General features: G+C 33.4%; 1 protein-coding gene across 3 annotated transcripts in view; it reads left to right on the top strand.

Moving 5' to 3' along the window:
* The window catches only part of LOC144977106 (chloride channel protein C-like), a 24,171-nt gene extending 14,217 nt beyond the window's left edge, over nt 1-9,954 (top strand). For 2 of the 3 annotated variants that reach the window (XM_078921902.1, XM_078921905.1), the window contains exons 12-19: nt 499-670; nt 2,077-2,251; nt 3,304-3,470; nt 3,733-3,909; nt 4,407-4,512; nt 4,891-4,992; nt 5,940-6,059; nt 7,988-8,826. In XM_078921902.1, coding sequence (XP_078778028.1) covers nt 499-670; nt 2,077-2,251; nt 3,304-3,470; nt 3,733-3,909; nt 4,407-4,512; nt 4,891-4,992; nt 5,940-6,059; nt 7,988-8,251 — 1,283 coding nt within the window. In that variant the 3' untranslated portion in view covers nt 8,252-8,826. Of the gene's footprint in view, nt 1-498; nt 671-2,076; nt 2,252-3,303; nt 3,471-3,732; nt 3,910-4,406; nt 4,513-4,890; nt 4,993-5,939; nt 6,060-7,987 lie in introns of all 3 variants that reach the window. The other variant, XM_078921903.1, reaches the window with a different exon arrangement.
* Nucleotides 9,955-13,776: the final 3,822 nt, after the last annotated feature.

Raw genomic sequence — 13,776 nt, 5'->3', positions numbered from 1 at the left:
TTTTATTGTTTGTTGGTTTGTGAGATGTCAATAATTCGCTTAGGGCTATCTTAATTATTGGTATTTAATGGATGTGTGTATAAAGACTGTATTTGACCTTAAGCCGCAGAATTTTATTTTATTTTTATTTTTTTTATCCTTCTATTTTTAGATTTTTTTGTTCACAATTTCTTGTTTCTTGTTGATTACATGGTTTTGGTTGTATAAAATGACACTTAAACCGATTTTTATAGTTTTGTAAAAATGCTCAAATAGAGAATTATTTTCTCCAGTTTCCAATTTTTCTATCAAAATTTAAGAGAAAATTGCTGAAAATAGTGTCATTTTGGTAAGAAATAGATATTTGACCAAATTGAGCTGTTATACAGCTATTTGATAATTCATAGAAATAAGGTTAGAAATCCTGCAATTGAGTTGATTCAGATTTCGTAGAATTTAGATTTTTAGGAGGAATCTTAAATATTACAGAATTTTCGTCAACCCCCTGTGTATCCTCAGTGGCCATGTTGATATTTGCATCAAAGGATGACGTGATTAAACGACTTTACCTCAGAAATGCCCACGAGACCTTGAGTTATGGTCCTTTGTTCATTGGCCTCATCATCTATTTCATCATGGTGTGCTGGTCGGCAGGGACATCAGTAGCTGCTGGGATTTTGGTGCCCATGCTGTGTGTATCGTCTAGTTGTACTTTATTAGAGTAGTAAAGAAGTAGTTAGTAAAAGTAGTAGTTTTAGTTGTTGTAGTAGTAGTAGTAGTAGTAGTAGTAGTAGTAGTAGTAGTAGTAGTAGTAAGAGTTTGTAGTAGTAGTAGTATAGTAAGTATAGTAGTTAGTAGAAGTAGTAGTAGTATAGTAATGGTAGTATTAAGTAAAGTAATAGTAGTAAGGTAATAGTAGTAATAGTGTGAAGTAATAGTAGTAATAGTAAGTAATAGTTAGTAAGTAATAGTAGTAATGGATAGTAGTAGTAATAGTAATAGTAGTATAGTAGTATGGTAGTATAGTAATAGTAGTTAATGGTAGTAGTAGTAATAGTAATAGTAGAAGTAAGTAGTTATGGGTAGTAGTAATAGTAATAGTAGAAGTAATAGTAGTAATGGTAGTAGTAGTAATAGTAATAGTAGAAGTAATAGTAGTAATGGTAGTAGTAGTAATAGTAATAGTAGAAGTAATAGTAGTAATGGTAGTAGTAGTAATAGTAGAAGTAATAGTAGTAATGGTAGTAGTAGTAATAGTAATAGTAGAAGTAATAGTAGTAATGGTAGTAGTAGTTATAGTAATAGTAGAAGTAATAGTAGTAATGGTAGTAGTAGTAATACTATCAGTAGTAGTCGTCAGCAGCATCTGTACAGCTGTTATTTTGAATGTGTTTTTTATTTATTTTTTTGGGGGGCGGGGGGGCACATATCCATCATTATTTGTTATTGAAGGTGTTAACAAATTTTACTATTTACAAAATGAAAATAGGTCAAGAGGCATATTTGTGCAATTGATATAGGTATACTTCTTTGCAGATGATGTACTGTCCATACAAGTGTAGAAGTGAAAATTGTCAAAATTAACTCCAGCACCATAATTGTTATCAAATGTTTTACTGTTGAAATAGCCGAAATACACCGTGTTATATGAATATTAATATCAACACAAGGAAAACGATTTAGATCATAACCACCTATATAATGTATTGCTGCTCCAGTGCATAATTTAAGTATAAACACGAGATAACTAAGGTAAGCAATGGACAGTTATCTGGATGAGGAAAGTTTATAGCAGCCACATTAAAGAAAATGAAAACCTGCCACATGCCATGGATATTTTGTGCTTTTACCCCAATCATTCAATGTATATGTTACTTAATTATAATAATTTTTTTCATGATAATGGATAACATATTGAAGGGTTTTATACTATTTTTCTTCAGGTCAGTTAATTCTTTTTTTTTTTTTTAAATTGTGGTTTTGGTTTCCTTTAGAATATATTGCCATTTTTTTTTTAAATAAAGAATTTCCACTTTTTATTTTTCTGTTTTATTTTTTTTTTTATTTTTTAAATTTCAAATTTTGTGTTCACTTCAGGGTGATTGGAGCATTGTATGGCCGTATCATAGGTCTGGCTATGGTGGACATATTTGGTCTTTTCCTTCAGAAGAGTTACTGGGTGTGGATGGATCCAGGTGCTTTTGCTCTCATTGGGTCAGCATCTTTTTTCAGTGGGGTGGCCAGATTGGCCCCAGCCATTACAGTCATAATGGTATGTTTGAGTTCGAGTCTTGTGTGTACAACTAAAGTGAAAATTACGCATAAACATAGTTAAATTAATAGAATAACTTATAAGTACCTAGTAAATGGACTGATTTCCGGCGCCACCATACATATTGATCACTACTAGTTAACATGTTAAGCCCTAAATAAGTGAAACTATACATCTATACATGATAGAAGTAAGGTATTTGCATCAGATATGACATTAAAAATTATCTTCAATCACATTTCATGAATTTCTCCTTAACCATATACCCAACTTCTATAATTTCACCACGCCTAATGCCCTTCCGAAAGCTATATTTATTTCCCTTATGAAACCAAATTTACATTACATACTCCTCGTACAGAACATGTCACTCGTTAGTTACCATATTTTTTGTTTGAGAATATGATTTTAAATACATATACATTAAGCATTACTACAGAGCCGTATGAATTTTTTTTTTACATAAATAAAGGTTTGCATTTTATAAATTTGAAAAATTAAAACATATATCTCCAGAAAAGACGAAATTAGGCCAATCGGAATAAATGCATTTTTGAAATCATTTTATAAAGTGATTCCAAACACAGTATCCTTAATTTTTGTTTGTTTTACAATCTAGTAGTTAATGGAAAATTGACATATTCTTAAAGGCAAGGGCATTAAGCCTGTTATAGTTTTAGATCAATCCTGTAATGTTATGTAATACAACGTAATGTAGTCCTTCAGATAGTAGGCCCATGGAGCCGAGTTTATTCCAGTTTGTTCAGCGTGAAAGCAATCACAATGTACTTTCTGAAAGATCGAACAGGCCCAGCTACCCAATCATTGCTTGGTGGTCAGGTAGGGGGGGGGGGGGTCAGAAATAAATCTCAACTGCACCCAAGATCGATTTTGGTCCTTTTGCAAGTGAAGCGAGTGCTCTATCAACTGAGCTATTGGGACCTCCACAACTTATTGTCACACTTCTTATACTAAGCACTAATATTTGAATCTCTCTTTGTGTCTTGCCTCTCCCCATCTTGACAATTGTTTTTTTAAAAATGCTTTTCCAGATGGAATTGACCAATGACCTCAAGGTTCTACTTCCTGTGATGACTTCAGTCATGGTAGCCAAATGGGTTGGGGATTTCTTCACCCATCCCCTCTTTCATGCTTTGTTAGAACTTAAATGTATTCCCTTCCTGAGTCAACAGCCGAGTGTAAGGATTGATAAACAAAAGTAAGACCTTCACTCTAATTTAGATGTTAAAAATTTTTAATGTAGAACTCTTCTGTAAAAAGTTACATGATTCAGAGTTCTTTTCATGACTTTCTCAATTTTCTTTTCAAATAGCCTGAATTCTTCACTGGTGATTGATATCTTTAAGAAAAGATTAATCTATCTTTGTAAGAAATAAAATGTTGAACATTGCACATCGCTTTAAGAAAAGATGAATCTATCTTTGTAAGAAAATCTATTCTTGTTTGTTTCCTTATTGAAGTGTCAAACTGGAACTTTTTTCAACACAAGATATTATGACTTTCCCTGTGGTGACCTTAAACCTGGTGGAGAAAGTTTCCGTTGTAGCTGAGACTCTAATGAATCATAAACACAACGGCTATCCAGTGGTGAAAACGACAACAGAGGGAAAGACTGTCTTTTATGGGCTCATCACAAGGTGTGAATATTTGTTAAGTTATCAAACAGTTATTATAATTATATGAGGAAAATGCCACTGAAACAAATTTATACCCATTTTTACATAAGTTAAGAATTTATGATAAAGACATACTGAGAAAAATTGTAAAGATAGACAATGAACAAATAGAGATTTTTCTTCATGATCATAATAATAATAATAATAATAATAATAATAATAATAATAATAATAATAATAATAATAATAATAATAATAATAATAATAATGATGATGATAATAGTAATAATGATAATAATAATAAATAGCATTTCTACAGCGCATAATCATGACAATGTCGTTTTTGGTTATGATTGTTTGTTAGTTTGATATTTCATTTTATTTTGTTTCGTTGTGTTATATACGAAACCAGGAAAAGACCAAATCATAGAATTGGTTTAGAAGGAAACTGTCATCACTACAGCCACATAATTTGGAAATCACTCTTTTTCTTTCTTTCTTTTTTTTTTTTTTTAAAGAAATGAGTTACTGGTTATATTAGAGAACCGAGACATTCTTCAGGATGGAATGGTGGAACCTATGAATGACGTAGACTTGGACATAGCTCCCATTGGCTATGAAAAGGTAAGGCCTGTCCTAATGGAGTGTTGACACCTTGAAGTGTTTGCTTCATTATTATATGACATCATTACCAACATCATCGTCATTATTATCACCTTCATCAATCATCATCATCATCATCATCATCATCATCATCATCATTCTTTTTCTTCTTCTTCTTCTTCTTCTTCTTCTTCTTCTTATAATTATTATTATTATTATTATTATTATTATTATTATTATTATTATTATTATTATTATTATCATCATCATCATATTATCATCATCATCATCATCATCATCATCATTATCATCATCATCATCATCATCATCATTATTATTATCATCATCATCATTATTATTACTAATGTGATGTTTTTGTGTGCATATTTCATTTGACAGATGTTGAAAGGGCCTTCATTGGCAGATGAAATAGATACAGAGCGATTTCTAACACAGTTTGTTGGCTCTGATTCAACCTACAAAAATTACCATATTGATTTAGTAAGTTCACTTAGTCTAGTCCAGTTGAGTTTACTTCAAGAGACTTTTCATCTGTATGTCATGGTTTATTAACTCTTTTCTGTCCAATCTGTTGTTCCATGTTATATTATGGCCTCAATTTTTTTTGATGGTGTAAGATCAGTGGATTCAAGTCCTTTATGGGCTGGATAAAGATCTGAAAAAGTGTGTATGTGTGCATTAAATCATCCCATAAGTAGTCATTCAGAGCCATTAGGCCCATGGAGCCCTTGTTTATCCCGGTTTCTATAGCGTGTAACGGACAACAGCAATTGCTTGCTACCCTTTGGATATGACATTAGTCTATCACAAAATACTTTCCACCAGATTTTACAGACTCAGCTACTTAATCTCTGCTGGGTGGACAGAAAAAATCTCGACTGCACCCGGTATTGATCTTGTGTGAAGCAAGTGCTCTACCAACTGAGCTATCGGGGACCCAACCATCGGGTAACCTCTGTGGTGTAATAATAGCACATTTGACCAGTAATCAGGAGGTCTAATGTTCGATTCCCAGTTGAGACGGGATGGTTTTTTTTACTCTTGTATTTTTCTTTCTTGCTTTGTCTGGGACTGTTTCATACTCATTTTTTTCTGTTATTTTATTGTATGCCATTGCATGCTCCCTTACCTGTCACTATGAGCTGGGTACCTTTGGTATTGTTGATAAATATTATGATAGTAATAATAATGATAATAGTGATGATGGTGATGAAGATATTTATGATGATGATGATAAGAAGAAGAAGAAAAGAAAAATGGAGAAGAAGTCGAATATAACGACATAAATCGATAAATCAAGATATAAATGATGATGATAATTATGGCAGTTATAATGATATTATGTACACCATCCTCCCCCTCCCCTCCCCTGCACTCCCATGAACATACCAATTTATTTTTTTTCACCCTCCATGGTATTATACTAGACTCCTTACGCCAACCAGTCAGCCATGAGTCTTCCACTCAAGTTTTCACTACACAGGGCCTACACCCTCATCACTGCCCTGGGACTACGACATCTCACCATCATTGATGAAGCCAACCAGGTCTGTAGATTCGTAGCCTTACACTGCCAAAGAATTATGTTACAATAAATCAGTGCTGATGGCGACAAAAGTTAAAAGGGAGGAACATTTTGACCAATTGCATTTAAGCCCCATTTTAACTGCTTTATAGCAGTTCAGATGATAAACTATCATTGGTATTCTAGCTAGCTTTGGAGAGTGGGAAATTGCACCTGTTTATTCCACCACACATCAAGTCTCTCACTTAATCCTCTGATTCCAAAATTGTCGATCCTAGGAAAACCATCAGCACTGGTAAATGGTGAAAACCTTCAAAAGAAAGTGAAATGAGTTGCATTCAAATAGATCAACCAATGGGATCATTTGTTACCTTAAGCACTACTAGCAAAAACTCACTTTTCACTTTCTTTTGAGGGAAGTGTTAGACTATGAGCTAATGAAGATTACTGTCGATACCACACATATTCTTCATAGTTTTCTTTCCTTCTGCTATATATTAGATGGCTTTATACTTATTTTCTGGATAGGAGTATGGACTAGTAATAATATTTGGTAGTAAAGCAGCTCACGGTTTCTCTAGTTCTGTCTAAAATGGACTATTGTAACATACTTCTCTCTGGTCTGCCTGAAAAGAGTCTCAGAAAGCTACAATCTGTGTAAAATTCAGCTGCTAGATTTGTGTTGATAAAAAGAAAAACTGACCACGCTATCTTAGGCAACTTTGCACTGGCTTCCCGTCAAAGCACGGGTTGAATATAACATTTTGACCATTGTTTTTAAATGCTTAAATTGCCTTGATCCCCCACTATCTTTTGAACCTGATTAAAAAGAAGTCAAATTCTCACCTATTAATGAGCTCCAGTGACACCACATTGTTAATCATACCAAAGAAAAATTCCAAAACTTTCGGTGATCGCTCTTTCAAAATTTTTGGTCCCAATAGTCTGGAATGCTCTGCCCAGGCAGTTCAGAGAAAACCAAACAGTGAAAACACTCAAAGCGCATCTAAAAACATTGATATTCATAAAATACTTTTACTTATAGGTCTTATTTTATAATAGTATAATCTGTGTAAAGCTAATTATGCTGTGTTTTATAATTTTATTATTATTCAATGAATTGTATTTTTCTTGTAAAGCACTTTGAGATGTAATTGCATAGAAAGCGCTATACTAAATGTACATCATTATTATTATTATTATTATTATTATTATTATTATTATTATTATTATTATTATTATTATTATTATTATTATTATTATTATTGTTATTTTATGCGTAATTTTTAAACCTTTGTGTTGTTGCTTTCATCTTGACATTAGTCAGTAAATGTTACCCACTGTTTCAATCTGATATTATACTGGAGTGAATTGGGTGAAGTATATTGAATTTAAAGTCTAAACCAACAGAATTCAGGGCCACATATTCATGGCATTTAAGATTGGAGAAACAAGACATTTGGGAATGTGGAGAGGGGAAGCAGGATACCACACATTATGTATTGCAGGACTTTATATAGTACAATGAACAGAGAGCAACTGTTTGACCTGAGAGGACTACACTTTGGTCGAGGCTCTGTGGATCTTGGCATGGGACCGAGGCATTCCTGTATGATGTTGACCTTCAGCCATAAAGACAATGTAAATGTTGCTGCTCGAAGCTCGAAGAAATAAATAACAATATGAAATTGAATGTAAGCTTCATTTTAATTATGAAAACAGATAGAATGAACGTTTTGGGTTTCCCCTCATAAAGTCATTGAGTCTCATAAAGGGAAAACCCAAAACGTTCATTCTATCTGTTTTCTTAATTAAATTGAAGTTTACATTCAATTTCACATTGTTATTTATTAGCCATAAAGGCAGCATGAGGGGGGAAGAAGAAGAAGAAAAATTTCTTTTAAAACTTTATGAAACAAAACTCACTCTTCTTACTTTTCCCCTTGCCAGGTTCAAGGAATCATCACACGTAAAGATTTGATGGGGTTCAACATGGTGGAAGTCTTGTCCACAATCATGCAAACACTGCCGTATTTCCAAGACTACGGCAAGGACGAGGATGGGAATGGGGGCAGATCTGGTGGTGGTGGTAGTGGTGATGGTGCTACCGGTGTTGGGGAGATTAGGCAGGGAGGAGAGGTTGCAAGTCAAGGGAGTAGCAAAGAAAGTAGCCCCAGGTCTGAGAGTAGTGTGGAGATGGAGGTGGTAGCTTAGGTATTGACCCATCTGATTATGATTTAAGTAGTCATTCAGGGCCATTTGGCCCATGGCGCTAGAGTTTACCCCAGTTTCTATAGCATGAAACGGACAATAGAATAGCAATTGCTTGCTACCCTTTTGATAGGATGCTAGTCTATCACACAGTACTTTCCTCTTATCTAACAGACCCAGCTACCCAATCACTGCTGGGTGGAAAAAAATGACTTCACCTTGGATCGATCTCAGTCCCTTTGCATGTGAAGAGAGTGCTCTACCAACTGAGCTATCGGGATCCCCCGATTATGATTTAAAGGTTTTGTGAAGCAGCCATAATCCAAGACTCATCACCTTAAACTGGTATTATACCAGGATTCGAACATTGAATTTTAAGTCTAAATGATCGAAATTTAAACATTATGAAACTACCCCTTTATTAATTAAAATCAAATTTTATGATTTAGACTTTAAATTCAACATTTAGCATAAAATACACACAACAGAAGATTTAGGCCATATGTCACATGGGTGACAGAATGGAAGGAGAGGAGAGAGGGGAAATGGATAAGAGAGGAGAGAGGAGAGGGGGGGGGGTGGAGGGGGGAGAGCAATCAACTGTAATTTTTCCATTATTCATGATTGTTATCTTGAATATTAACTGACCAAGTCAGCCATGTTATACACTAGGCACGTTGTGCACATTGTATGTCTCATAGATTTTAATACCATGTCTTTTTACATTCCAAACTTGACACAATTTTCAAAGAAGAATAATCCTCCTCTGAATACTTTCATTTTACTCATCAGTAATCAAGTGTAAAGAAGGTCACGAGGATTTTAAAAGTATGAAACGGAAATGAATATAGCAGTGTGATAAAAAACACAATACCAAACAGGGAAAATAGTGGGCTCAACAACAATTCCTCAGCCAATATCAAAAACAAAAGTATGTCCTGAAATCCTGAAGATGTGTCAAATGTCGTATTAAGGTCTCTTGATTTTGAGCACAAAACATTTCTTTTTTGTTATTTGTTTGTTTGATTAGTTTTGATTGGTTTTTTTTATATGTTTTTTTTAAGGGGAGGGGGGGGGGGTTGTTTTTTAAAAAGTTGATATATCCATTTGTTTCATACTTTTACTGTCCACAGCTTTTCATGTTTTCACATGTAAAGATTGTACTATCTTAAACTTGGCAATGATCAGTTTGGATTTATTATTCAACTACAAACTTTGATTTATGAATTCGAGAAATTTGAAATTGCCATAATTTGGTGATTGTAGATTTTTTATTTTTTTTTTTAATTATCATTATTATTATTATTTTGTACTTTACTGTTTTTTAGGATGAAATCAAGAACGACACTATATTTTAAAATCTCTGATACAACAATTTTGCTAAGTGTAGTTTTAACTATTAAGAAATGTATTAAGGAAACAATCATTATTATGTCAAGCCAAAAGATCATTAAGATAAAGGTCTCTCAACTTATTTGATACTGAAAAATATGTAGAGTTCACTGTAAACTCTTATAGCATTTCATGATTTGATGTTAATGAATTACAAAGAGTATAAAGAAGAAAAGTCAGCTACGTCACCCACCAATTCATTGACGGGAACTTGTTGTGAAGTCTGAAAGTTGGATGGTCTAAATAGTCATGTAGGAATTCTCTGCTTGGAGAGTCCATGCCTTGACTGGAAGGCAAAATAAAACAAAAACAAAGGAAAGGTCAGAGTGATGAACAATTTATGGAGGCTCTAAGCTCCAACAGTAACAAAAAGGGATTAATCAAGTAAGTCAGCGATTGGCATCATGTATAGTTATTGTTGGTTCTACTTACTTTACTAAATGTTTTTGTCAGTTCACAGAGGTGCATTCCTTATAAGCCAGTCAGTATTATCTGCTCGAGTCTGCTTCAAATTATTTTAACCATTTGACATTTTAAAAAAGAAATCGTTCTTCTTTCAAACTGTTGCAGTGAAAATATTAAGTATATTGAAGCAGATTTGAGCTGGAGAAAGTGGTCAGTTTGAATAGGGGTAAAATTGATATGATGTTTTAAAATGTCTCTCTGTACGAGAGGTTCTGTTTATTCGTTGTCAAGTGTAAACACTACTAGTTTTCATTGGACTTTTCTTTTAGTCAATCAATTATGACTATGAGAGAAGCACAAATGTCAATGTGATAATGGAGCAGGAAAAAGACAACCATATATAACAGGTGACAGAAAAGTAATTAGGTTGTCATAATACAACATGATTGAGATGTGACATCTCATGATATGCAATGTCTGTTTTTATATATAAAACATCATCTTGTAAATCATGACTCTCTTGACCAATTTTTGTTTTATGGATCTAATTTATATCAGTCCTTTGCCCTAAGGAAAACCTGGATGTATTTAGACAGATAGCTCCTTTCTTGGATGACTCTATTTTTCCCCTGAATACTTATAAGACAAAGCAAGACAAACAAATGGCAATATTAATGTGTATTTTTTACATTTGTACAAATGTAGAATTGGAACTGTTGTTGTTTTAAAGTGATTATATTCTCATCCTCATTATTATCAAATACATTGATGTAAATCAATTTGAGGATGGAGCGAATGTTTGGGTTTTCTGTAACATTGTTAAAACAAATTGGTTTTTATGGGGGTTGTTTTCTGCTTTTTATTATGAAACATGAATATTAGTGAGTTGGGATACAATTGTATTTTTTAAATTAAATATACAGGACAACTTCAGAAATAAGTCTGATTTGTTGACGTTACTATAATTTTTTTTTATGTCAATTATTTTGTGATGAAAATTTTATATGAAGTTATTCTACACTTCAAGAGTGAAAAGTAAATTTGGTAACTACTTGTAGTTGACAGATGGCGTTTTGTATCATTCTATTTTTTAGAAATGCATGTATACATGATTATTTATTTTGTTAATGAACATTCCACCAAATACTCTATTGCTTTATTGAATTTTCTTACATTTAACTCATGTGGTTTCTCACCTTATATCAATAACAGCGTTTTCATTTTGAAGATAATTTTATTTACAAAGATGGTAAACAAATTTAATTTTTCATAAAATGGATGACAAATAGTCTTGTTTTGTTTGCTTGTGTGCATATGTGTGAGTGTTTGTGTGTGTGTGTGTGTGTGTGTGTGTGTGTGTATGTATGTGTGTGTGTTTGAGAGAGAGAGAGAGAAAATGAATTTTGTCCATTTGTGTGTGTGTGTGTGTGTTAATATGTCAGTGAATGTTGAGATAGGAAGGAGGAGTTCAAGATGGCTGATGGATAAAAAAAAACCATTACACTGCAAACTAAGGGGTTAGAGTTAGAGAGTTTGAGTCCCACTTTAGGCACTGGCTGGGGTCTACTGACCTCCTGTGGTGGGTTTTATTCCTCGATATCTGTTTTCCTTTCAATGTTGCTCTTTGTCTTTGTCTTTGGATTAAGATTACTCTTTTTTTTTTGTCCTTGTTCCGGTAAATGTATAGCTCCTAAATTAATTTTTCTTTTTTTAAAGATGATATTTCTTCTTTGCAAATAACCTCTCTGTTATGTGCTATTAGTTTTATTTTTGATAATTTACGGATTTTGTAAGCATTTGAGTTTCCTTGATAGCAGTAGCCCTTGTTTGTGCCTGGATGGGACTAGGTGATGTCATAATAAGCACGGTGGATTGCTCCTGAAATCTTCTGTTCCCTATTTGAAACAATCTTCTTGTCTTACTTTTTCTTGGTGCTTTTAACTTCAATCTACAATTTTTGTATTATCTTCCCTTTTGCTGGCGCTGGAATGACCTAAGAGTGTTGCTAGCGCAGTTACCCCCCCCCCCCCCTGGCAAAAAAATACCAAACAAAACATACATATTAGGCGCTGTTGTAAATTACTTGTGCAAGATTATAAAGCCTAAAGTTTACTCACTTAAAGAAGGTGATCAACTCCTTTTGACGTGAGACTTTTCTGAAGGATTATCTAAAAAGCAACACAGATTTCATGCGCACCGCTGATTCGTGGAGACAGCTGACCGGCAACATGCTCAAGAGCACAAGCCACGATGGATGATGATGATCTTGACCCATGCATATTGAAACAGAGAATTAAATTGGTTTCAGATGTTGCAATTCTTTGTCTATTTGAAACCGTCTCTTTGTCTTACTTTTCCATGGCCACTTTTTGGCGCGTCTAAACTCCATTTTATATTCCGTTTGCTACTCTATCATCTTCCTTTTCTTTGACACTGAAATGACTAATAAGTGTTGCAAGGGTTGTAAATCCCTTCAAAAGAAAAAAAAAAAAAGATGATTGATTATCATTGACATGTATATATTTTTACAGTTCTGATAACCAAATGCAAATAAGAACTTGATTTAGCATTGTTGCAATGGCGTTGGTTTGAGAGTATATCCATTACAACAATGAACCTCTAAAAATTTTGGTTATCAAGCCTGCAGATAAGAAAATGTCGATTACAGTCCTTCCTATCTTGTTATTGTATCTCATTGTAATGGTTGGAACAGACCATTTATTGTATAATATAAGGAGCCTTTGATCAAATAATTATTTCAAATGCCAAGAACGTTATTACAGTTTTATATGTGTGCTCAATACATTTAACCATATTATATTTACTATTCAAATGAGGATTATGACTTTGAAACTTATAGACCGGTGAATGTCACGCCTTTAGGAAGAACTTAAGATTTTAACTTAAATGCAGGCTACACCATTTCATTGGGAAGTTGCCAATGTTGTTTTGTGAGAGGTTATGTTTGTCATTCTCGTAACCTGGTCGTTAAAGGTCCAGTGACTCACTTTTGCTTGGTACTGATATGATCTTAAAGTGAAAGTTCTCCAGTGCCACTGGCACGAAACAAATCAACATTCAAAGTAAGGCAAGTTAGTCATGTCTATACCCCTCATCTCGTAATTACAGTCTTCTCTCATCATCTGATATTATCATTGTGTGTGCTTCAAGTTATAGTCATAATGAGATTTTATATTTTATCCTGCAAAAGATATTATTGTGTGTGGTGCATACATAAATTTTTCCATATTGCCATACTAAGATTCACATTCTATAATTTATTGTAACTTACAGTAACCTTTAAGGCTGAGATGTATGTGCAGGTAGGATGATAATGTGTGTGTGTGGGTTATTTTTTTTAGGTGGAGGGGGGGGGGGGGGTTGGTCTTTTTTTTCTTTCTAAAAACTAAGCTTGCCTAAGTGTGCCGGTATAGAGGAAAAGAAAATATAAAGAGTAACAGCAACTATAATATGTGAGGTGTTTTACAGAAAAGGTCCACATGTCACATTTTACAGAAATTAAGTTATCGGTTAATAGAAAAAAACATTCTCTATATTAAGCCGTAAAATATTTGGCAAAAGTGGTTTGAAGAAAAGCAGGTTCAAGATTTACTTCATTTCAAAGTTTAAAGTGCCCTTGGAGGAAAAAAAAATTAAATTAAAATGTTTAAAACGCAAATTTTACCTTAAAATTTTGTGTTGAACAAATGATCATATTGTTGGGAAATCCC

This window comes from Berghia stephanieae, chromosome 7 (assembly GCF_034508935.2).
Source record: "Berghia stephanieae isolate SIO BIC M18660-M18661 chromosome 7, UCSD_Bste_1.3, whole genome shotgun sequence".
NCBI lineage: Eukaryota > Metazoa > Mollusca > Gastropoda > Nudibranchia > Aeolidiidae > Berghia > Berghia stephanieae.
The sequence above is the reverse complement of the archived record's forward strand: the minus strand, read 5'-3'. Positions and strand labels throughout refer to the sequence as shown.